The sequence below is a fragment of the Oncorhynchus mykiss genome, chromosome 17 (genome assembly GCF_057628025.1).
Source record: "Oncorhynchus mykiss isolate SJ-2025 chromosome 17, ASM5762802v1, whole genome shotgun sequence".
Taxonomy (NCBI): Eukaryota; Metazoa; Chordata; class Actinopteri; order Salmoniformes; family Salmonidae; genus Oncorhynchus; species Oncorhynchus mykiss.
The window spans coordinates 22,614,715-22,640,135 of NC_143038.1; the positions used below are offsets into that span (position 1 = coordinate 22,614,715).

Sequence of the window (25,421 nt, forward strand, 5' to 3'; positions counted from 1 at the left end):
TTACAGTGATTTAAATGGACATGTAAAATCAGATTTAGGATTTGTCAAAACTCAGCCATCTTTTGACCAATCCCTTAGCTTTTCTCAAACGACGTTAAAACATGTGCCATTGATTGGCCTACATACTACATGTGGTTATGGTTAATGAGAATAGGTTTTTCAAAGGATTTCCAAGATGGAGAAAAATCTATCCTGACGGACCTTGTGTCCTTGCGGAAGATTTGTTCAACATGAGGAAAGACACCTACATACAAAGTTTCACATCTCCCTGTCAAATGGGGCGACGGATATGAGGGTTTACGTGAGACTGCTTATAACGGCTTATAGGCCAATCTTTTTAACCAAGTTACTCATGGCATCTAGTTTTTGTGTTCCAAATGAGAGAAAAGTTACCAATCTATGCTAAAAACAAAAACCTGAAGAATTCAGAGAATAACTGTTTCACAGCTTTGTTCTGAACCCCTAATAAAGCATTTCTCATTTCTCATTCCTAAATAGAGCTTGATAAGTCAAATAGCAGCCCTAACTAGTGTTCACTTACTTACTTGCTGTCAAAATAGCATTCCATCTGTTATTTATGCATGTCAACCTGTTCCCCATCTTCCCAAATACTTTTTGTTCTGCCAATCCTGTTCAGTTTGCACATGGTCTTGTTCAGGTGAAAAAGCCAGAACTTCCATCTTGATATTAAACAGACACAGCCAAGACACTTGGATATTTCTCAAGTAAGATTATTAACGACTTGCGTAAACATAACAAATATTTACCTGGTTGTAACAGAGACCAGTTGGTTGTAGTCTGGTTATATAATATCCCAGAAATGGTTTACAAACAAATTCTGTCATTAAGACGTTCTGTGCCAAATATTGCCTGCTTGGAATACTACTGACCTGTTAACTTGAATTAACCCAGTGGTAAACTCACAGACCAGAAACGTTAATTATTTTCTTTAATGTAAAGTTACTTGCTTTACTCGGTCTCCCTTTTTCATGAAAACCCTGCCAGGTTCTGCAGTTCTGCATAGATTTTCGAAAGGATATGTGTACCTGCAGTGAAAGCACAAGTCCAAGTCACAAGTTAACATAGTTTATTTACATCTGTAAAGATCTCTTGCAGCCTCTAGAATGCAAGCAGAAGAATATGCACAGTCATTAAAAATAAGTTTGATCTATTTGAGATCAGCGTATAAATAAGACAACAGGAACATTGTGAAAAGACTGAGGAAGGAAGAACAGGGGCAGGATGGAGACTGGACAAGGAGTGATTCGAAGGTTCTGTAGCATACAGTATAAAAACGTAATTCCTTTCCTTAGCTAGTAGCATTCCTCAGTTTGACCTGTTCCGTTTGTTTTGGACAGTTATAGAACAATTTTACAGGTCCTTGATTCCTGTATTAATTGTCTGGTGGTGTCATTTGGAGGTGTAGTGGCGTTCTGTGAGTTCTCAGTTTGAAGAGAGAGGCTCCCCCTCTCTGCTTAACAGTGGAGCTGTGAGTCTGTCCGTCTCATCTGTGGCCGGTGTTGCGGGTTTTGACGGCACCCTATGGTTTGAGTGTCTTCCTGTGGAGTCTGTGGTACTAAAACAGTTTCCAGTCGACAATCTTTTTTTTTCTCCCCGCTGACTGGACAAGAAAAGGAAAGCAGTATTAAGATGTGTCTGCGAACAGGGAGAGCACCAGAGCATGCTAAAACCAAAAAAAGAAAAACCTCTTGGCTGGATTACTGTCAAACCTCACATGTGGTTTTATTTTCCCTCAATTGCTTTTAAAGCTGAATAGCTAACATGAACTATTTCCCCCTTACTTCAGAGACAAACAAAAGGAGGAAAAAATCCAGCCCACAGCCAAGCGAGAATAGAGAGATCCATTGTCATCTTTACTTTCACATTAATGTTTCCATCAAACAAATATTTTAGTCATGTTGGACACAAAGAATGTAAGAGTGGATTTTTTTTTGTGTGTGCATCTTCCTGGTAAGACAGCACCAGCTTATGGAACTGAACAGCAAGAATTGACCGACAGTGCAATAATCATTTAGGTATGGTCTGGGAATTTACTCTGTGGGGGCATGCCCATCACCGGCCAGTCACTGCTGATTCTGGGGCCTGTAGGGTTAATAAAAACATATATATATATATATATATATAATTGGAGTAAACAAATGGACAACAATACTGCGACAGATACAGTTAGCTCAAAGTATTGGGATTTTTGTTTTTTGGGGGGGGACTCTGGATTTGAAATGCTACAATGACTGAGGTTAGTGCAGACTATCAGCTTTAATTTCAGGGTATTTTCATCCATATAGGGTGAACCATTTTGAAATATATAGCACTTTGTGTACCTAGTCCTCACATTTTATGGGACAAATTAAATTATTTGTATTAAAGTAGTTAAAGTTAAGTATTTTGTCCCATAGTCATAGCACACAAACTACATCAAACTTGTGACTACTAATTTGTTGGATGCATTTCCTGTTTGTTTTGGTTGTGTTTCAGATTATTTTCAACCCAATAGGAATGAATGCTAAATAATGGATTGTGTCAGCTTGGAGTCTTATTTTATTGTAGAATATAATATTTATAATTTCATTGGGTAGCAGTCAGACTAACTATTACATTTATTCTTTAAGTAATTATCTTCCAATGTTGAGGCACAGAGGTGATGAGTTATAATTTTGTATTGAGCATACACCTCCATACACTGTGTGAATGTGTGTATATACAGTACCAGTCAAAAGTTTAGACACACCTACTCATTCAAGGGTTTTTCTTTATTTTTTTACTATTTTCTACATTTAGGAATAATAGTGAAGACTTCAAAACTATGAAATAAGACATGGAATCATGTGTTAAACAAATCAAAATATATTTTAGATCCTTCGAAGTAGTCACACTTTGCCTTGATGACGTCTTTGTACACTCATGGCATTCTCTCAACCAGCTTCACCTGGAATGCTTTTCCAACAGTCTTGAAGGAGTTCCCACATTTGTGGAGCACTTATTGGCTGCTTTTCCTTCACTCTGCAGTCCAACTCATCCCAAACCATCTTAATTGGGTTGAGGTCGGGTGATTGTGGAGGCCAGGTCATCTGATGCAGCACTCCATCACTCTCCTTCTTGGTCAAATAGCCCTTACACAGCCTGGAGGTTAATGAAGCTGCCAGTTGAGGACTTGTGAGGTGTCTGTTCTCAAACTAGACACTAACGTACTTTGTCCCCTTGCTCAGTTGTGCACCAGGGCCTCCCACTCCTTCTACTGTGGTTAGGGCCAGTTTGCGCTGTTCTGTGAAGGGAGTAGTACACAGCATTGTACGAGATCTTCAGTTTCTTGCCAATTTCTCGCATGGAATAGCCTAACGAGTTTTAGAAGAAATAACTTTGTTTCTGGCTATTTTGAGCCTGTAATTGAACCCATAAATGCTGATGCTCAACTTGTCTAAAGAAGGCCAGTTATCAGCTGTGCTAACATAATTGCAAAAGGGTTTTCTAATGATCAATTATCCTTTTAAAATGATAAACTTGGATTAGCTAACACAACGTTCCATTGGAACACAGGAGTGATGGTTGCTAATAATGGGCACCTGTACACCTACATTTGAAGTCAGAGGTTTACACACACTTAGGTTGGAGTCATTAAAACTACTTTTTCGGCCTCCCGGGTGGCGCAGTGGTCTAAGGCACTGCATTGCAGTGCTAGCTGTGCCACTAGAGATTCTGGGTTCGAGTCCAGGCTCTGTCGCAGCCGGCTGCGACTTGGAGGCCCATGGACCGGCACACAATTGGCCAGCAGGGATATCCTTGTCTCATCGCGCACTAGTGACTCCTGTGGCGGGCCGGGCGCATGCACGCTGACGCCAGGTGTAATGTGTTTCCTCCGACAACATTGGTGCGGCTGGCTTCCAAGTTGGATGGGCATTGTGTCGAGAAGCAGTGCAGTTGTGTTTCGGAGGACGCATGGCTCTCGACCTTTGCCTCTCCCGAGTCCGTACGGGAGTGGCAGCAGTGAGATGAGACAAGACTAACTACTGGATACCACGAAATTGGGGAGAAAAGGTGTGACATGTTTTTTTTTATTTTAATCAAATTTAAAAAATACTTGTTTTTCAACCACTACACACATTTCTTGTTAACAAACTATAGTTTTGGCAAGTCTGTTTTGTACAAGTCATTTTTCCAACAATTGTTTAGACAGATTATTTCACTGTATCACAATTCCAGTGGGTCAGAAGTTTACATACACTAAGTTGACTGTGTCTTTAAACAGCTTGGTAAATTCCAGAAAATGATGGCATGGCTTTTTAGAAGCCTTTGATAGGCTAATTGACATAACTTGAGTCAGAGGTGTACATGTGGATGTTTTTCAAGGCCTACCTTCAAACTCAGTGCCTATTTGCTTGACATCATGGGAAAATCAAAATAAATCTGCCAAGACCTCCACAAGTCTGGTTCATCCTTGGGAGCAATTTCCAAACGCCTGAAGGTACCACGTTCATCTGCACAAACAATAGTACGCATGTATAAACACCATCGGTCCACTCAGGAAGGAGACACGTTGTCTCCTAGAGATGAAGGTACTTTGGTGCGAAAAAGTACAAATCAATCACAGAACAACAGCAAAGGACCTTGTGAAGATGCTGGAGGAAACAGGTACAAAAGTATCTATATCCACAGTAAAACGAGTCCTATATCAACATCACCTGAAAGGCCGCTCAGCAAGGAAGAAGCCACTGCTCCAAAACCGCCACAAAAAAAGACAGACTACGGTTTGCAACTGCACATGGGGACAAAGATCGTACTTTTGGAGAAATTTCCTCTGGTCTGATGAAACAACAATAGAACTGTTTGGCCATAATGACCATAATTATGTTTGGAGGAAAAAGGGGGAGGCTTGCAAGCCGAAGAACACCATCCCAACCATGAAGCATTGGGGTGGCAGCATTATGTTGTGGGGGTGCTTTGCTGCTTGAGGGACTGGTGCACTTCACAAAATAGATGGCATCATCAGGAGGGAAAATTATGTGGATATATATGTCAGGAAGTTAAAACTTGGTCGCAAATTGGTCTTCCAAATGGACAATGACCCCAGGCATACTTCCAAAGTTGTGGCAACTTTTATTCTAACATTTCACATTCTTAAAATAAAATGGTGATCCTAACTGACCTAAGACAGGGAATTTTTACCAGGAGTAAATGTCAGGAATTGTGAATCTGAGTTTAAATGTATTTGCCTAAGGTGTATGTAAACTTCCAAATTCAACTGTTTGTGGTAATCAGCCGTTTCCAGCTACAATAGTCATTAACAATGTCTACACTGTATTTCTGATCAATTTGATGTCATTTGAAATTAACAAAAAATGTGCTTTTCTTTCAAAAACAAGGACATTTCTAAGTGACCCCAAACTTTTGAACGGTAGTGTATATGTACTGTGTACGCTGGGAGTCGGGAAGCAAGTACAGGGAGGGCAAATTTAATAGTAAATAGAACATAGTAGAAAACAAGAAACACGGAAAGTGTATAGACATGAAGCGGAGTCAATAACGCCTGAGGAAAGAACCAAGATATCGGGGCGGTAATAAGGAAGGTGGAGTTCAGGTGAGTGTCATGAGGCGCAGGTGCACGTAATGATGGTGGCAGGTGTGTGTAATGATGAGACAACTGGTGACGTCATTTCGAGGGGGGAGGGGGAGTAAACATGACAGTAAAAAACAATACTTTATTAACATAAGTATTCAGACCCTTTGCTACGAGACTCGAAATTGAGCACAGGTGCATCCTGTTTCCATTGATCATCCTTGAGCCGTTTTTTACAACTTGATTGGAGTCCACCTGTGGTAAATTTAATTGATTGGACATGATTTGGAAAGGAACATACCGGTCTACATAAGGCCCCACAGTTGACAGTGCATGTCAGAGCAAAAAAAAAAAAACAAGCCATGAGGTCGAAGGAATTGTTTGTAGAGCTCCGTGACAGAAGTGTGTTGGGGCACAGATCTGGCGACGGGTACCAAAACATTTCTGCAGCATTTCTGCAGCATCAAAGAACACATTCTTTAAAAATAATAATGAATTGTTTTACTTTTCTTCCTTTTTCTTCCTAATTTTGTGGTATCCAATTGGTAGTTAGTCTTGTCTCATCTCTGCAACTCCCATATGGATTCGGGAGAGGCGACAGTCAAGATTCATGCGTCCTCCGAAACAACCCAACCAAGCCGCACTGCTTCTTGACACAATGCCCGCTTAACCCAGAAGCCAGCCACACCAATGTGTCAGGTATAACTGGCAACCTTGTCAGCGTGCATGCGCCCGGCCCGCCACAGGAGTCGCTAGAGTGCGATGGGACAAGGACAATCCTGCCGGCCATACACTCACCTAACCCAGACGACGTTGAGCCAATCATGCGCTGCCCCATGGGTTTCCCAGTTATGGTCGGCTGCAACAGAGCTTGGACTCGAACCAGGATCTCTAGTGGCACAGCTAGCAACTGTGATGCAGTGCCTTAGACCACTGCGCCACTCGTGAGGCCCCATCATCATTCTTAACCTGTTTACACGTGAATTCCACATTTTTCTAACTGTTGCCCCAGTGTGAGTTTTATGCAAGTGATGTCAGAATGCACTGTTCCAAAATGTGATTGTTACACAACAGGACAGTTAACACACGCTGCCTGCTAATTATCTATAGCCTGTTTCAACAGGTCAATTTCAAATAATTTTCTAACAAGTTTCATTTTTCAGTTTGAATTTAGGTGTGTTCCGCCTCATTAATTCACATAAGTAGCCCATTTCAGTCTTGCGTACAATTTATGTTTGAGGCTTTACTGAGCCGGACAAACTTCTCTCTTCGAGGAGAGCCCGAGTACTAAACCAGTGTTTCCACAGATCAGGTATGCAGACATTTGCTCAGTCTTGCACAAATTGGCACTTTTTTCTAATTGGCGCTCGCATTGCCTGCCTTGTTGTTTTCCTTACAAATAATAACTTTGGGCATGTGTGCGTTCCTGTATATTGTGTTGTCATTTCTACTGTAGCACTCTGTCTTTATATTGTATTTAAATGTTTTCAAGTACTGGTGACGAGTAATGCATTCCAATTATTGCATAGATTAATGGACACCTATGATGTGTGTAAAATGCTTTTTTGAAGGTTATACTGTTAATAATGAGCTAATGCTAAGCTATGTGTGACACCATGTTTGTTGATCTTATACACTGCATTCTTGTTGTCATGTAAACATCTGTCAGACCAAATATGTTATAATGAGGTGAAGGGTAAACTTCCGGAAGATGACACAACCCCTTCAACATGCATTCAGCAAACAGACCAAACTCATCTTGTCTCTTATCTTTGGTTGACTTGAAAAGAAATGAAACATTGCGGCGCGCACAAACTACCCATCGTCAGATTACTTTTGATTTCTAAGAAGTGTTTAACTCAATTACTTTTATCAATGGTGAGCTCACCCGTGATGTGATGAATTAGAAATAGCAATTGCTTTCAGCTAATTTATTTTGTGGTTTCTGACAGCCAAGAGTTATCGAAATATGATATGCTTGTGTTATGTCAATCTTTCCCCAGTTAGCACTAGGACTAATGTAGCCTACATTTTCCGGTTTGGATGATTGTGTATGCTGTAGTGACTTGTGTGAATGTCTGAACATTGCATCCAAAATCAAACTGGTTACATTCAGGGCATAACTTTGTAAGGACTGTGTTTGTGCAAAATGTTTCTGTGAAAGAAACGTGTGGCTAGCTCAAATGCTCGAATACTGACACAACTATGAAATAACACATGGAATCATGTAGTAAGCAAAAAAGTGTTAAACAATTCTTCAAAGTAACCAATCTTTGCCTTGATGACAGCTTTGCTCCTTGGAATGTCACGGATTTGCTCATTCCGTGCACCAGTTTCGGTGTGTCCCGGTCTCTAGGAACTGTGTCATTAAGCACACCTGGTTCCCATATACTCCCCTGATTGTAATTGTATAAATGTGCCCTTTGGTTCACAATTGGGGTGTCAATTATTGTTCCAATGTCCGTTGGTCGTGTGAGTATCTGTGCTGTGTTTTGGCTTTTGCATGTATTGCGCAGATGATTACGGGTCTCATCCCATGTGGTATCATTGTGCACTTGTGTTATGAGGTACTCCTCACTCTTTTTGTTTTGGTATCAACCCTGTGTTTTGTATAGTGTTTGTTTGGTCTACATCTACTGTATTAACCCATACACACTTGTGACATACTTTTACCGTTCTTATGCTATCTAGAACTTAAAATGGTTATTCGGCTGTCCCATTGGAGAACCCTTTGAAGAACCCCGTTTGGTTCCAGGTAGAAGCTTTATGGGTTCCATGTAGGAGCCTTTACATAGAGGGTTCTACATGGAACCAAAAATGTTTTCTACTTCAGGGACAGCCAAAGAACCCTTTTGGAACCCTTTTTTCTAAGAGAGTGTGGATGGGCCTCTCTTAGTAGCTTGCTAGAAACAATGAAGGCTTTTAAGAGTGGTTTAATGCCTTATTATATAAATATACTTGTTTTCCATTCCAAATATATATTTTTTTAAATTGCGCATGATTTGAAAAAGGATTCTCCCTAGAGTCTGTAGAGCCCTGAATAAATATTTAAACTGTGATATCACCTTCCCGTAAATGGATAGGTGTTTCCCTTTAAGGTTTTGAGACTCTGTTGCTAAGTTTTTGATAAAAGATCATATTTGTAAGATCGCTAAACTTCTCTGGGGTATGTACACCAAGTACTTCATCTGCCCAGTTAATCAGGAGACCACATGGCAATTTAAAGTTTGAATCTTTTAGAGACCCAATCTGTAATATAGTAGTACACTTATCATAGTTGGGTTTTAGTTGAGAGAAACAGGAGAAATTATCCAGGTACTCAATGAGGTTCTTCAAGGTTGAAGACTGAGGACTCGAACTTGAATCATCGGCATACATTGATACTTTTGTCTCTAATCCTTTCATTTTGTGTTAGCTTTAACAATCTGATTGAAAGGCTCTATACGGTCAGGGCGTGACAATGTCTCTATTTGATTTGGTCAGGGTGTGATTTGGGGTGGGCATTCTGTTTCGTTTTCTATGATTTGGTGTTTCTATGTTTTGGTCGGGTATGGTTCTCAATCAGGGACAGCTGTCGTCTCTGATTGGGAACCATACTTAGGTAGCCCTTTTTCCCTCCTTTCTTTATGGTGGAAGTTGACTTTGTTTAGGGAACATAGCCTTTAGCTTCACGGTTTGTTTGTAGTGTTTATTGTTTTTGTCGGCATCGTCTTAAATAAAGAATATGTACGCTCACCACGCTGCATCTTGGTCCTCCTCCTTCAACAGCCGCGACAGAACTTCCCACCACAAAGGGACCAAGCAGCGTGGTCAGGACTCCTGGACATGGGAAGAGATTCTGGATGGGAAATGACCCTGGAGGCAGGCTGGGGAGTATCGCTGTCCATGGGAGGAACTGGAAGTAGCTAAAGCTGAGAGGCGTCGTTATGAGGGAACACAGCTGGCAAGGAAGCCCGAGAGCAGCCCCAAAAAATTGTTTTGGGGGGGCACACGGGGAGTGTGGCAGGGTCAGGTTGGAGACCTGAGCCAACTCCCCGTGCTTACCGTGGCGGGCATCGTACTGGTCAGGCACCGTCTTATGCGGTCTCCAGTACGTGTTCTTAGCCCGGTGCGCTACATCCCAGCTCCCCGCATCTGCCGGGCTAGGGTGAGCATCCAGCCAGGACGGATTGTGCCAGCCCTGCTCTCCAGACCTCCAGTACGTCTCTACGGCCCAGGATATCCTGCGCCTGCTCTGCGCACTGTGTCTCCAGTGCGTCTGCACAGCCCAGTGCGGCCTGCGCCCCGCACGTGTCGGGCCAAAGTCACCATCCAGCCAGGACGGATTGTGCAGGCTCTTAGCTCGAGACCTCCAGTGCGCCTCCACGGCCCAGTGTATCCGGTTTCTCGGCCAAGGACAAGGCCTCCTGTCTGTCTCCCCAGCCTGGTGAGTCCTGTGCCTCGGCCAAGAACTAATCCTCTCTGTATGTCTCCCCAGCCTGGTGAGTCCTGTGCCTACACCGAGGCAGGCCTCCTGTGTGTCTCTCCACTCCAGCGATGATCCATGTCACGGCGCCTCCAGCGACGATCCATGACACGGCGCCCCCAGCGACGAGACGGCCTCCAGTCCGGCGCCCGCAGCGGCGAGACGGCCTCCAGTCCATGGCGTCACCAAAGCGGGTGAGCCAGAGGTGGAGCGGGGTCTGCATCCCGCACCTGAGCCGCCACCACGGCTGGATGCCCACCCAGACCCTCCCCTACAGGTTCAGGTTTTGCGTCCGGAGTCCGCACCTTTGGGGGGGGGGGGGTACTGTCACGCTCTGACCGTAGAGAGCCTTTTAATGTCTCTATTTGGTTTGGTCAGGGTGTGATTTGGGGTGGGCACTCTGTTTCATTTTCTATGATTTGGTGTTTCTATGTTTTGGCCGGGTATGGTTCTCAATCAGGGACAGCTGTCTATTGTTGTCTCTGATTGGGAAACATACTTAGGTAGCCCTTTTTCCCTCTTTTCTTGGTGGTGGAAGTTGACTTTGTTTAGGACACAGCCTTTCACGGTTTGTTTGTGTCGGCATCATCTTAAATAAAGAATATGTACGCTCACCACGCTGCAGCTTGGTCCTCCTCCAGCAGCCGTGACACCGATCTAATGTTAACAGTTCAATAGCCATAATAAATAGGGTATGGTGATATAGGGAAACCTTGTTTTATGCCTCTTTACAATTCAAAGTTCTCTGAGAAGTGAGTGTGTTGTATGCAACTTTTACCAATCTTATGAGAGATTCTAGATGTACTGTATCAAATGCTGTCAAAGCTACAAAGATTATACCCGTTTTCCCTGCATTTTGCAAGTTTTCCATTATTACTAGTAATAATCAATTACAATTCTATAGTGAGTCTATGAAACAATCTTCCTTTTAAGAATCCCTTCTGATCGTGATGAATACTGTCTGGTAGGGCCTTTTTTATTCTATGAGCAATAGATTTTGGCAATATTTGTCTCAACAATGAAGGGTGAATTACCTCTAGGGTTAAATGGTAACAAAGTCATACTTTATGGGACTAATACTCAAAACTGAGGCAAAGGAACACACATGATAAGACAGTGGTTCAACACAGTATGCCATCAGTACGGTGTGAAATCCAGCTAGGCTTCCTTCACAGTACATTCGCTTTAGTTTTGAATAATAAGAACTGTAGCATTCACCTGTGCAACACACTAAGGCATTAATATATGCAGGTTTTAAACATTATTAGCCTTTCCTGTATGCGTATAGATGGAACAAAGTAGGCTTTGGGAAAACGCCCACTCCAAGAAAATTCAAACACGGGCCTTGAGGTCCCCAATACTAGTGTTCCCCCTACCATTACGTAGGTAGAGCAGGCCTGCCATGCTCTGTTGCCCTCCGCCTCAAAGAGTTTGATTTCAGTCCATTCACTCAGTCCCTGATTAGAAGGTAAGGATGAAAAATTAGCAGTGCTGTGGCTCACATACACTCTTAGAAAAAAAAGGTGCCATCCAGAACATAAAAGGGTTCTTCGGCTGTCCCCATAAGAACCATTTTTGGTTCCAGTTAGAACCTTTTAAGGAGGCTTCCACCTGGAACCCAAAAGGGTTAACCTATGGGGACAGTTGAAGCACCCTTTTGGTGAAGTGATATACACTCAGTGGCCAGTTTATTTGGTACACAACCCCATTCAAAATGGCTCTCTTCTACAGACAGTGAGTCACGTGGCAGTGGCTTGCAGACAGGCATCTAGGCATTCGGTTACTGTTCAACTGAACGTTAGAATGGGCAAAACAAGTGACCTAAGCGACTTTGAGAGTGGTATGATTGGTATCAAATACAACAACAAGTGTAAACCTTACCGTGAAATGCTTACTAACAAGCCCTTAACCAACAGTGCAGTTCAAGAGCCGATTCCAGTATCTCAGAAATAGCTGGTTACCTGGGCTTTTCACCGCACGACAATGTCTAGTGTTTACCGAGAATGGTGCGACAAACAGCAGCAGTGTCGTTGTAGCTCGTTGATGAGAGGTCGACTGAGAATAGCAAGAATCATGTAAGCTAAAAGGCGGGCCACAAACAAGGCATAATGGTGCATTACAACGGTGGTGTGCATAACGACATATCGTAAAGCACAACTCTGTTATTGCAGCAGACAACCACACCAAGTTTCCACTCCTATCAGCTAAAAACAAGAAGAAGCGACTCCAGTGTGCACGCAATCACGAACACTGGACAATTGAGGAGAGGAAAAACATTGCCTGGTTTGACGAATCACGGTTCCTGTTTTGTTATGCTGACGGCAGAGTCAGGCCCTATCCTTCCTGGTGTCAACGGTACAGGCTGGTTGGGGTAATGTTTTCCTGGCACAAGTTGTGTCCCTTGATACCAATTGAGCAATGTGTCCATGCCCCGAATAATTCAGACTAGATGGGTTTACTGTCCGTTGAGTGTATGTTCTCATTTTATTTCAATGCAGGCTCAGATGTGAATATCTGCAGCCTACTGTATTAAAACGACCTTCCTCATGAGCCCGATTCAGTCTCCAATGCAAACCCTCTCTGTGAGCGTCAACTTATAAATAAACACTTGTCGGTCGGAGGCAGCGTGACGAACCGGGGAAATTGGTGTCTGGCGCTGTGTTAATTTGGCTTGGGTCTCCTGGGCCTCACTCTGTGTTTGCTCAGGAGGAGAAATGGGGAAATGTGATCACAGTGGAATCAGAAACAGATTCCTGACACTATGGCGTGTTTGTTTTCTGAAAGCCTTGCAATATCGCAGTGGCTGAGGAGGTCTAAACGTGAGAGAAGTTGAGCCATTTAACCTTGAACACCAGATTAGAGAAAACAATCGGGATAATTTCCCTCATTTTGATAACTTTTACCAACTGTTTCAAGTTCAATGTGAGCAATTTCCCACTAGATATCTGTAACTGACATTTTAGCTTAGAGCCAAGTAAGACAGATTTGTTGTTAACATTTACTACAGTACATGGGTGATTTGGTCAATTTAATCTGGGATGGTCCTGTTGCGCGAATATTGTGCTACAATATTCATGTTTTGGTACTCACAGTCGCTCTTGGAAATATACCAAGAAAAATACTTTCGGATGGACATCCAAGTCAAGTCCTTGTATCTACTCAACATAGAAGACCGCAATTGCTTACTCGATCTACTTAGCTAGCAAGCTACCCAGACGTTATCCATGTGAGTGCTCTAGCATTTATTAATGTTCCTACATTCAAGTCAATAAAGCACTTTACCAACTTTTTATATAATGATTGACTAGCTGCCATGCTATTTGGACCAGGCTGTCTTTCAAAAGCACAGCTATGAATGTGCATCAGAGTAGTTCTGTTCTGACCTATTGTCTCATACAAATGCCCGGTGGCCATGCACATTTCAAGTAATTAGTGTCAATCGAAAGTTTCTTTGCTTCACTTGAGTATTTTGACATTCAGAACAACTTGCCTTTTATTGCAGGTTGGAGTCCATTTCTGATAGGTGGTTGTTTTCCTGTGAAATGACGTGAGGAGAAATGTGAGGGAATTGAATGTAATATCATGCAATATAACTTATGGTTGAGCAAACATTAGTTCAGACAGTGTGTGATGCCAGTACAATACCGTGCAAAAGCCAAAACACACACACACATGTCATATGTGACCTCAAATACCTTCACGCACGGCCACACAAAGGTACATACGCACGGCCACACAAACACACTAACCCCCACCCTTGTAAATATGCTTGCACATGCACACACACCCCACATCAATACAGGCTTCAAGCACACATTCTTGCAAGCACAAACACACAATCTGACCATGTCGTCATCTTCACACTCATTCTGTGTGACGTCCTCCTCCCCATCCTCCACATCACTGTTATGGGGCTCGTCTACCAGCTCCTCTGTGTCTGAGCATGACTCGTCCTGAAACGCCTCACTCTTGTTGTCCTCCGACTTCCGTAGCTCTACACACACACACACACACACACACACACACACACACACGGCTCTACATTTACATTGCTCTTACCCTTTTTAAAGTAAAACACAACATCTTGAAACACAAGAAAATATATATTGTTTAAATCGATTGAGATATAGCCTATGAGATTTCCAGCTACTTCTGAAGTACATGTTGTGCCCTATAAACAAATATGTAATCATGTAAATACATTTGTTTATTATTAAAAGCTAAAATGTTGATACAAATCCCTCATTTATGGAATATTAGGTTTCTATATTATATAAAAGTACAATTTTCCTTTCTAGAGAACACATTACATTGAAAATTGTACAGTCTCTTTATGTGTCACGTTTGTGATGACAACATTCTAGAGATCTGTCATTCGTTCATTGCTATGATTATTGCTCTCCTGAAGAAGCTATCCCTTTTACTTTCTGTGCCCCCAAATGTTTGAATATACTGGTAAAGTTAGCCAGTTCTTTGCTAGCTAGCTGATGAGGAAACAAACATGACTGAATAGATTTCTTTCTGTCACACTGGTGCTGCTGGTCCATTCACAATTCACCTGCGGGAACATGGTGGCTCTTAACACCTTAACAAGCTCAATCCGTCCGTCCGATCCTCCACCCAACTCCAACTCATCTAAATTCTGCAGCATTTGCAATGCTGTCAGTGAGTCCATTTGTTTGGGTTAGGTTGGGAATAGGTGTGAAAACTGGTTTAAAAAAAGGCTCTACATTTTTTGTTTGCGATTTAAAAATTCAGACAAAATGAGCAGTGTAAAATAAACATTTAGTAAAAGTCAGGGAAAGAACAGGACATAGCTGATTTTTTTAAAGTTACAAAATCAAACGTCAGTGGCAGTGTTAACTAGTTTGCTAGATTGAAACTGCTGGGGGAAACTATCTAATGCTAATTTCCACCAACAGTCTGAGTTGAGTTCACCTAAGTGGACTGTAGCTAGGTTAAAAAAAAGAACTAGTTGTATAATTGCTAGCTATATTTTAAAGACTAGTTACTGACTTTTGAACACTTTTTGTCGAACTACTTCGTTCCCCTGCCTGTTTATTGACGCATTGGAGATTGAAACAGTTCAAATCAAATCAAATGTATTTCTGAGGTAGAAGTCCGTCACTGGCCGCAGGCAGCATTTGGTTCTTTAACGCACACACATATTCATCACTCCTCCCTGCGCCATTATACCATAAGTTAACAATGTGGGTCGACACACAAATTAACTTCTGTCTTGGTGCAGGCATTTCACACTTGTCAATGTTTATATTTGAGAGATACAATAATTATTATACTTATCAATGTTGTGGATGAGCGCATTGTTTGTTTGTTCCGTTCCTCTCTCTCCATCTCTGTGGCTTCCGGGTATGCTGGAAAAGGACCCGAGCTAAGGGAATTGGGTTGGCTTTATAGTGCCTGTCCCAAATGGCTCATTAATGCATATGGGCATATTGAAAGATAGTCAGTAGTGATGTAATGTTGTAAATGTTATGTTGTGATATTGTTTAAAACCGTGTTGCAATGTATATCCTTTAGTATGTTTAGTTCATGGAAAATGTAGGTTTGTATTGTTAATTGATTAATTAATTAGGGTTAATTGTTCTGAGGGGAGGGGCTAGCCCTACAAAAGGAGCCTCTCTCCAGTCTCTAAGGAGGCATTTTTTTTTTGGATTGAGCTGTGGATGGGGCAGCATTGTTTTTAAGCTGTCCCATAAGGTAGACGTTGATGGCAGTACTGTTGTTTTTTGTTCCGGAATCACTTGTAAATAAACACCTTTGCACAGAAGAACTTTTGCGGATCCGCCATCTTTTTATTTTGATAGAGGTTAGGTTATCCAGTTTAGCCTTCTGGCCTACTCTACGTGACATATGGTGGCAGTGGTGGGATGGCGTACCGCAAATCAGTGAATTCCAACAAGAGAGGTAAAGGAATGCGTACAGGATTGCGTTCTCAGCAACAGCAGCAACTGTCAGAAAAGGTACCTGAAGTTGAACCGGGGTGGAATACCATGGAATCGTCTGGAGAAGAAGAGGTAAAGTATGAGAAACTAGGAGCCCGACCGCGGGGCCAAAGACAACCAGAACTGGGTGAGCTGCTGACTGAAGGAGCAGTTGGGGGACCAGAACCACACCCAACCATGGTAACCCTTTTTCAGCAACTTTTCACCTGCCTTGAGAGGAGGGACGAAGACCTCAAGCAGGAGTTACGTGGCCTACGCCAATCTATCCTCACCGCTCCCCACCAGGCGGAACTCGTCAGTGAGAGCCCAAGATTGGGTCTTCCAACACCAGGACGACAAAGGCTCGATGCAGCAGGGACTTCAACTCCACAGCAGGCACCCCAAGCAGTAATGAGGCCAGCACCAGGAAACCAGTCCAGCAGTGTTAACGTCCATCTTCCAGCATTCCTGAGGAAGGAGCCAAAGATGCCCTCATACCAGCAGGGGGAGGACATTGAAAACTACCTGCTGAGGTTTGAGCGCATGGCTAAGACGTGGCAGTGGCCTGAGGTAGAGTGGGCCTGCAGGCTTGTCCCATTGCTCACGGGCAAGGCCTTAGAGGCTTACACAGCAATGGATGAGGGGCTGGCCAATGTCTACAAGGGCTTGAAGGAAGCGCTGCTGGTGAAGTTTGACCTCTCACCGGAAACCTACCGTCAACGCTTCAGAGCTGCATCAACGCCATCGGGTGAGTCACCGACAGAGACGTACCACCGCCTCAAGGGTCTCTACCGACGATGGGTTCGACCGGGGGAGAAGACACAGGACGAAATCGGGGAGGTCATCATCCTCGAGCAACTTCTACAAGTTCTACCACACGACATTCGAACCTGGGTCCGAGAGCACGAGCCCAAGGACGGGCTTATGGCGGCCAAGCTTGCACTGCAGTATCTTAATGCACGTAAAGGGGGCCCACCACAACCTGCAGCACCCGCTCCAAGGAGTCTCAGAGACACAAGGGACATCAGAAATGCCAGAGATGGTGGAGGTAACTCTGGGGGTTATGTGTCTGGGAGGGAGGTAAGGGATCATGCAGTTCGCTCTGATGGGAGGGGTCTGACCTGTTTTTACTGCCGGCAGCAGGGGCACAAAGCTTCAATGTGTCCGCTACGTAAATCCAAGCTCTCACCTTTACTCCGCATACAAAGTTCTCCCTCACCCTCCCTTGGCTGCCATTTTATTGGCTCCTAAGTGAGGCAAGCCTGCTAGACGAGCTAAATGCCTTTTATGCTCGCGTCGAGGCAAGCAACACTGAAGCATGCATGAGAGCACCAGATGTTCTGGATGACTGTGATAACGCTCTCGGTAACCGATGTGAGCAAGGCCTTTAAACATTCACGAAGCCACGGGGCCAGACGGATTATCAGGACGTGTACTCAAAGCATGCGCAGACCAACTGGCAAGTGTCTTCACCGTCTGCAATACCTACATGTTTCAAGCAGACCACTATAGTCCTTGTGCCCAAAAAAGCAAAGGTAACCAGCCTAAATGATTACCACCCACGTTCGTAGCCATGAAGTGCTTTGAAAGGCTGGTCATACCTCACATCAACAGCATCATCCTGGATACCCTAGACCCACTCCAATTCGCATACCACCCTAACAGATCCACAAATGACGCAATCCACACTGCCCTTTCCCACCTGGACAAAAGGAACACCTATGTGAGAATGCTGTTCATTGACTACAGCACAGCGTTCAACACCATAGTGCCCACAAAGCTCATCACTAAGCTAAAGACCCTGGGACTAAACTGCCCTCCCAAGCAAAAAGGCAGTAACTGCTCATTTGGTCAAAAATGAGTTAATGTAATTTTTGTAACATTAAATGCATGCTTAATCATGTGGACAAGTATCCTGCCTCTATTGTATTTTGTTGGAGAAAATGGAGGTCGTATTAGCAGTAACTGCAAAAAGTTACTGTGAAACCAAGGTAACCAGTAACTAAACTTACTGCCTTTTAGCTTGGTTTCAACCTGCCCTTGGCTGCAGTTACTGCCCTTGGCTGCAGTTATTCAACATGCCCTTGGCTGCAAGTATTTATATTAACATCTATTAGCCATATAATTAATTATATTCTGAAATTTCATCTGATGGTTTCTTTGAATCAGTACACCATACATACAATTTCTAGCCAGTGACAGCCACCTAGCTGAAACTGACACGCCCCTACCAAAACGTCAAAACCTAGCTAGCATTAGCATGAAGCAATAGATTTGTGCTACATGTTCCCATAAGAGACGATCAGCAACAGTTTATACTAGCTTCAATCTATTTTACCTAGAATTAATATAATCCCTATAGTTGTATTCTGACATTCAATGGGCTATTTGAATCCATAACGTTACACCACACACATATTCTCTAGCCAGCTGACGGTCAGTTGGACGTGCACCCCATACTGAATTGTCAAAAGCCACGCACACACAGCATTGCTAGCTCATTTAATAATACATCTACTCACATGTTCAGGGTTTCTGGTTTTCTTTTATATTCCAGTATTGCGTGACTGTCCTGGTCAGGAAAGTTAAAATCCCAAATTGTATCCATCACCTTTGTTGGTGGCATATGTAATTAGTACAACAAGCTTTGACATGCCAAACGTGTGCTCAATGTGTCTGCTTCAGTGCCATCATTACATGAATGCGGAAAAAAAAACTGTTTTGCATGACTTCCACCAATCCCTGTGGTCTAGCTGATTAGTATCTGTGAGAATGTATTAGGACAGTACAACCACGTCAACACTTGGTTTTATTCCTGTCAATGTCCATCCATGCAATTTTTGGGGATTTGTAAATAAAAATGTAAGAGCCTTTTTGCGAACAGGTATGAAATTAATAGATGAACTCAGTTATGACAGTGAAAATTATGATAATGTTTGCACAAGATAAAATCAACATTGATTATATCCTATATTATAGAATAACTGAAAAGGATTATGATCATATGTTTCCACACCAGAAAATGTCAGTATTAATTATTATCCATGACAGAATAGAATCATTAGGATGCATGTCCCTGATTATTTGCTCTATTCATTTCAGTTGAGTTTAAGCACCACATTCCAACAAAGATTCCTGATCTACCCCCTTTAACTGAAGTCACAGTGTCAACACTATTTGAAGAAATAGAGAACCAGTGGGTGGTCTCTAACTCCTTAGACATCAGTCTATCAGAAGAGTAATCAATTGCCAATGATGATGACGATTATCCACCTTCAGAATTGGATGTTCCAGCACAAGTGGCAGCTGAGCCCGTGGACACAACTCCAGAACACCTATCAAACAAGAAATCCAGGATTCCACCAATGGGTAAGACATGTGGTCCCAAATGCAAGAGGCAATGTACTTAGAGTATTTGAGGTTAGGTGAAATGGGTAAGTATTGGGAGATTATGGGTAAATATTGGGAGATTAAGTATAAGGAGAAGAGGACATGGATCTTCCACATTGTGGCACAGCAATCTAAGAAAATGTCACTGTTGGTGCTGACAGTCAACGCAGCAAGTCGTTTCTGTACCATCTTCCAAACCAGAGCAGTTCTGATCAACAGGCGTGCAAAGTGTTTTTTTTCTGACAACATTGGGCTACCACCCCAAAAATGACAGGTTGATTGTCACAATGATGGGCAAGTCAATCACCAAACTGATTCCACCAAAGGATCAGAGGGGAAAGAAATATTCCGCGATCAAATTGAACATGAATCCAATCCTGCAACACATTGAGTCCTTTCATCCCCAAATCAGCCACTACAGACGAGAGCATGCCCCACATTGCCTCTCTCTCTAGTGACGTCAATATTCGGTTCATTCATAATGACTACAAGGAGAAGAACAAAGATGCCAGCTGCGGTTATGAAACCTATCGCAAGGCGGTAAAGGGAAGGAACATCAGCTTTGTGAAGCTTGGAGAGGAGGAGTGCGAGTTCTGTTTGGTGCAGGGTCATCATCTGAAGATGGAGCACCGGGAGAATGAGGCCATGGAAATCCAAGCCTGCCAAGACATGCAGCACCTGAATTCACCACCACCAACCCAGACTGCATGCAATGTAGAAAATATGAGGAACATAAGAAGTCTGCACAAAGATTGGCCTGAGGACTGGTCTGTGAGGAGCGTTGATATGCAAAAAGTCATCATGCTTCCTCGCGTGCCAGGTCTGAAAACAGCATTGTTCACAAGAAGAATTGTTGCCTATCACGAGACAGTCGCTACCACTGGAAAGTGGTATGGCATGAAGGAACAGCTGGAAGGCAGAGGAGATTACTTCATCTTACGTAACAGCACTGGAGAGGGAGAGAGATGTCAAGCATACAGTGTATTGGGTGGATAACTGCACTTCTCAAAATAAAAACTGGTGCCTCCTAACAGCACTGGTGAGTGTTGTCAATGCTGACAACTTTAATGGAGGACATCGCCCTCAATTTCTTCGAGCCAGGACACACCTTCATGAGTGCAGACAGTTTCCACCATGGCGTGGAACAGGAAATGAAAGCTCGACCTGGAGGTGTGGTGTACGACTTCGGGGACTTCCTCCATGTGGTCGCCACTTCCAATGCAGGCAAGGTGGAGGTGGTCGAAATGAAAAAGGAAAACATCCTGGCATGAAAAGCTGGCCATTCCATCGTCAAGCTGAAGAAGGCAGCAGCACCAAAGCTGGCAGAGATGGCTGAGATCCAGTTGAGGCGTGGATCCAGAAGCCTCTTCTACAAAGTCTCCCATGAAGAAAAGGACTTCACAGAGCTTGACTTCATCATTAAGAAAGTCACTCTAGAGACACCCTCAACACTACGTACACAGGATAGAGGGATAGAAGAGTCCAAGAAGATGGACATAATCACCAAGCTGTGTCCTCTGATGCCTGCAAATCGAAGGCAGTTCTGGAATGCCTTGGCTGTGAACAACATTGCTGAGGATGAGGAGTGATATGGAAGGGCACTGAAGAAGTTTTACTTAAAAATTAAAATGTAACTTTTCAGCATTTTATATCAATTGTAGCAAAATATAATTTGGGTCCTCTTGTGAATATGAACATGTAAATATGTTTAAAATGTATTCTTAAAGCTGTCATTTGAAAAAATACAAAAAAAAAAATGTTATTAGCAATCTCATGGTCATTTTTTATAATTTGTATTACCCTACTTCGATCATGTTCCATCATTATATATTACAAAACAGGTAATCATTTCATGTAATTCAAATTTCAGTGCTGCTTTTCACATTTATTATTATAACAAGACATAGGCTTGTCAAACAGTATGTAATGTGACTGATGCAGAACCTACATCTCTATGTAAATGCAACTGGTATCTTAGTGGAAAACACACAAAGGATGCAGTTTCAACTCTGTTACACTGTCAGTAATTACACTGCTCTTGTATTAATAGCATAAATGAGAAGTATAGTAAACTAACAAATTAAAATGGCAGATACTGCTCTTTGCTTTGGTATTACCCTGCAATTTATAACATATCATGCCAAGGAAGAAGGCAGTAACTGCCATTTAAGGGTCATGTCAGAGGTCAGGGTTAACATGAATAGAAAATGTACTCATAGTAAGGCAACATCTCCAATGATCACCCTAGAATTCATTTGGCTGGAAAATTAAACTTAGAAGCCATTTTTCTCAGTTCCATTCTAGGAGCAGATACTGCCTTTTTGCTTGGGAGGGCAGTAAATTCCTCCCTCTGCAACTGGATCCTGGACTTCCTGACGGGTCACCCCCAGGTGGTAAGGGTAGGCAACAACCCGTCTGCCACACTGATCTCCAACACTGGGGCCCCTCTGGGGTACATGCGTAGTCCCCTCCTTCACCTATGACTGCGTGGCCAAACAACTCCAACACCATCACTAAGTTTGCTGACGACACAACAGTGGTAGGCCTGATTACCGACAACAATGAGACAGCCTATAGGGAGGAGGTCAGAGACCTGGTGTGGTTCCAGGACAAAAACCTCTCAATGTGAGCAAGAGAAAGGAGCTGATCATGGACTACAGGAAAAGGAGGGCCGAACAGGCCCACATTAACATTTACGGGGATGTAGTGGAGCGGGTCGAGAGTTTCAAGTCCCTTGCTGTCCACGTCACCAACGAATTATCATGTTCCAAACACACCAAGACAGTCGTGAAGAGGGCATGACAACACCTTTTCCACCTCAGGAGATTGAAAAGATTTGACATTGGTCCCCAGATCCAAAGTTCTACAGCTATACCATCAAGAGCATCCTGACCGGTTGCATCACCTCCTGGAATGGCAACTGCTCGGCATCTGACCGTAAGGTGCTACAGAGGGTAGTGAATACAGCCCAATACATCACTGGGACCAAGATTCCTGCCATCCAGGACCTATATACTAAGCAGTGTCAGAGGAAAGCCCAAAACATTGTCAAACTAGTCATCCAAGTCATAGACTGTTCTCTCTGCTACCGCACTGCAAGCGGTACCGGAGCGCCAAGTCTAGGACAAAAAGGCTCCTTTACAGCTTCTAACCCCAAACCACAAGACTGCTGAACAATTAATCAAATGGCCATCTGGACTATTTACATTGACACCCCCCCCCATTTGTTTTTACACTGCTGCTACTCGCTGTTTGTCTATTTATTATCACTTTTCCCCTACCTACATATTACCTTGACTAACCTGTACCCCCGCACACTGCTTCGTATTTGTACCCCTTGTATATAGCCTCGTTATTTTGTTACTTTTTATTATTTTTTGTATATTTGGTAAATGTTTTCTTAACTCTTTCTTGAACTGCATTGTTGTTTAAGGGCTTGTAAGTAAGCATTTCATGGTAAGGTCTAAACCTTTTGTATTCGGGGCATGTGACAAAGGTGATTTGATTTGTAGGTAGCTAGAAAAATGGTTTATGATAATTGCAGTTTAGTTCATTATCTAGCTAGTTACATGTAAAACTGACAGTTTGTAAAACGCCGCGAGCTAGCTAGATATTTAACCAACAAGCTAGCTAGCTACTGTAGCTAGCTTGACACTCACTCAGTAACGTTAGCTTACCATGCTTTTCAGGACAACTCGGTATTCTTCTTGCCAATCCCGGTCGACTCCTTATTGCATACTCCTGTCTCTCGGTCTTCTTTTAGGTTAAAAACTTTGACTGTAGACATTCTAGTGCCTTATTGTCAAACAGCAACTCACTCGTTACACAGCCATCTGGCGCAGTCACTGGCTCAGTTGTTCACCACACAGCAGCATCAATTCTATCTCAAATTTCCAATGTCCAATTTAAAAACAAAGTGACATATCATATTGATACATATATAATTTATTGTTTGGGAGATGCTAATCTGAAACATGGAATTTAATTAAAATATAAATGTAAAATGAACGATCGGTCTAACGATCAACGTCTTCATCGGATGAAGAGTAGGAAGGATCGGACCTAAACGGAGCGTGGTAAGTGTCCATGATTATTTATTATAACAGAACACGAAAATACCAAATAACAAAGTGTACGTAAGAAATGAAAATCGAAACAGTCCTGAAAGGTGAAAACACAAAACAGGAAACAACCACCCACAACTAACAGTGGGAAAACACAACGAAAGACAGCTGTCCCTGATTGAGAACCATACCTAGACATACAAACACCCCACCCACATCACACCCTGACCAAACAAAAAAATAGAAACATACAAAGCAATCTACGGTCAGGACGTGACACCGTCTTTAGTGTTTCCCCGGGGGTACAAAAAGTACTGCACACAGGGCTTGAAATCACTGCCTCAGTTTAAGCACCTTCCTTCTCCTAATCCTGATTCGTCCAAATAATCAATTTAGAAAACCTAAAACCAGCAACACCTGCAGCTTGTAATCACATAATTCTAAATGAGGCTCATATCATCGCCATCATTCCATACACCCTGGACCCCCCATTTGCATACCATTCATTTGACTACAGCTCAGTGTTTAGCACCATAACGTCTTCCAAGCTCATCACTAAGCTGGGGACCCTGGGACTGAACATTTTCCTCTGCAACTAGATCCTAGACTTCCTGACCGATCACCCCTAGGTGGTGAGGGTAGGCAACACATCCACCACACTGTGGCCCCTCAGGGGGGCGTGCTTAGTTCCCTCCTATATTCCATGTTCACTCACGACTGCGTGGCCAAGCATGACTCCAAAACACCATCAGTGAGTTTGCAGATTACACGACGGTGGTAGACCTGATCACCAACAACTATGAGACAGCAATGTGGTGCCAGGACAACAACCTTTCCCTCAAAGTCAGCAAGACAAAGGAGCTGATTGTAGATTAAGGGAAACGAAGGGCCGAGCACGCACCCCATTCACATCGGCGGAGTTGTAGTGGAGCGGGTCGAGATCTTCAAGTTACTCAGAGTTCACATCACTAAGGATCTATTATGGTCCAAACACAACACAGCCGCGAAGAGTGCACTACACCTCTTCCCCTTCAGGAGGATAAAAAGATTAGGCATGGGCCCTCAGATCCTTCAAAAGTTATACAGCTGCACCACTGAGTGCATCTTGACTTGCATCATGGCTTGGTATGGCAACTGCTTGGCATCCGACCGCAAGGCGCTACAGAGGGTAGTGTTTACAGCTCCCTGCCATCCAGGACCTCTATACCAGGCAGTGTCAGAAAAAGGCTCCAACCAAACAAGTTATTGACTGTTCTCTCTGCTACCACATGGTACCAGGGCGCCAAGTTTGGGACTGAAACGCAAAGCCATAAGACTGCTGAAATGGCTATCCGGACTATTTTCATTGACAGACTTTTTTTTTTGCCCAGTGATCACCAACCTTTGAGTGAAAATGCAAACCGAGAGCTTAGCTTAGTTCTTAGTTCAACTGCACAGGCTCAGGAGTATCCAACTCACCCATCATAGATTCACGAGAGCGGAGGGTGACTTCGACTCCTCTTGGAAGAGCTGCCTTCGGAAAACTTCCGGATTCCATACGAGGTGAACGCACCATATCGGGTGTACCCGAGACCAGACCACCTCTCACATTCACTTAGGGGTCCATCAATGTTAATGGTTAAGGCGATAAGAGAGTTGAGGTCCAGCGGAAGTTCCCGAGCAGCTAGCTCATCCTTTACCTCAGATAATCTGTGCAGAAAAGTATCAAAAAGTGCCGGATTCCAGGCACTCTCGGCAGCCAAGGTGCGAAAGTCCACCACGTAGACTGCCACACTATGGGAGTTTTGACGTAAGTCAAGCAGTTTGCTGGCTGCCTTTCTCCCAGATACTGGAGACTCAAACTTCTCATCTCTGCCATGAATTCCACCAAATGACTGCAAATGGCAGATTGTTGTTCCCAAACTGTCGTAGCCCAGGAGAGCACCCTTCCCGACATTAGCTTAATTATATACACTATCTTCGATCAGTCTGAAGATGTCTGTAGC

At 43.2% G+C, this 25,421-nt stretch overlaps 2 protein-coding genes across 12 annotated transcripts in view; one reads left to right on the plus strand and one right to left on the minus strand.

The window, feature by feature from the left end:
- Nucleotides 1–1,070: 1,070 nt before the first annotated feature.
- Nucleotides 1,071–25,421, minus strand: part of raly (RALY heterogeneous nuclear ribonucleoprotein) — a 174,798-nt gene continuing 150,447 nt past the window's right edge. For 7 of the 11 annotated variants that reach the window (XM_090205062.1, XM_090205061.1, XM_090205059.1 and 4 more), the window contains 3 exons: nt 13,883–14,031; nt 13,528–13,572; nt 1,071–1,621 (listed from right to left, as the gene is read on the minus strand). In XM_090205062.1, the coding sequence (XP_090061188.1) occupies nt 13,531–13,572; nt 13,883–14,031 (191 nt within the window). In that variant the 3' untranslated portion in view covers nt 1,071–1,621; nt 13,528–13,530. The remainder of the gene's footprint in view (nt 1,622–13,527; nt 13,573–13,882; nt 14,032–25,421) is intronic. The other 4 variants (XM_090205060.1, XM_090205058.1, XM_090205056.1 and 1 more) reach the window with 1 other exon arrangement.
- On the plus strand, nt 15,707–21,123 carry LOC149975868 (uncharacterized). Its single transcript, XM_090205053.1, has one exon. The coding sequence runs from the start codon at nt 15,929–15,931 to the stop codon at nt 17,231–17,233; it is 1,305 nt and encodes a 434-aa protein (XP_090061179.1). The 5' UTR covers nt 15,707–15,928; the 3' UTR covers nt 17,234–21,123.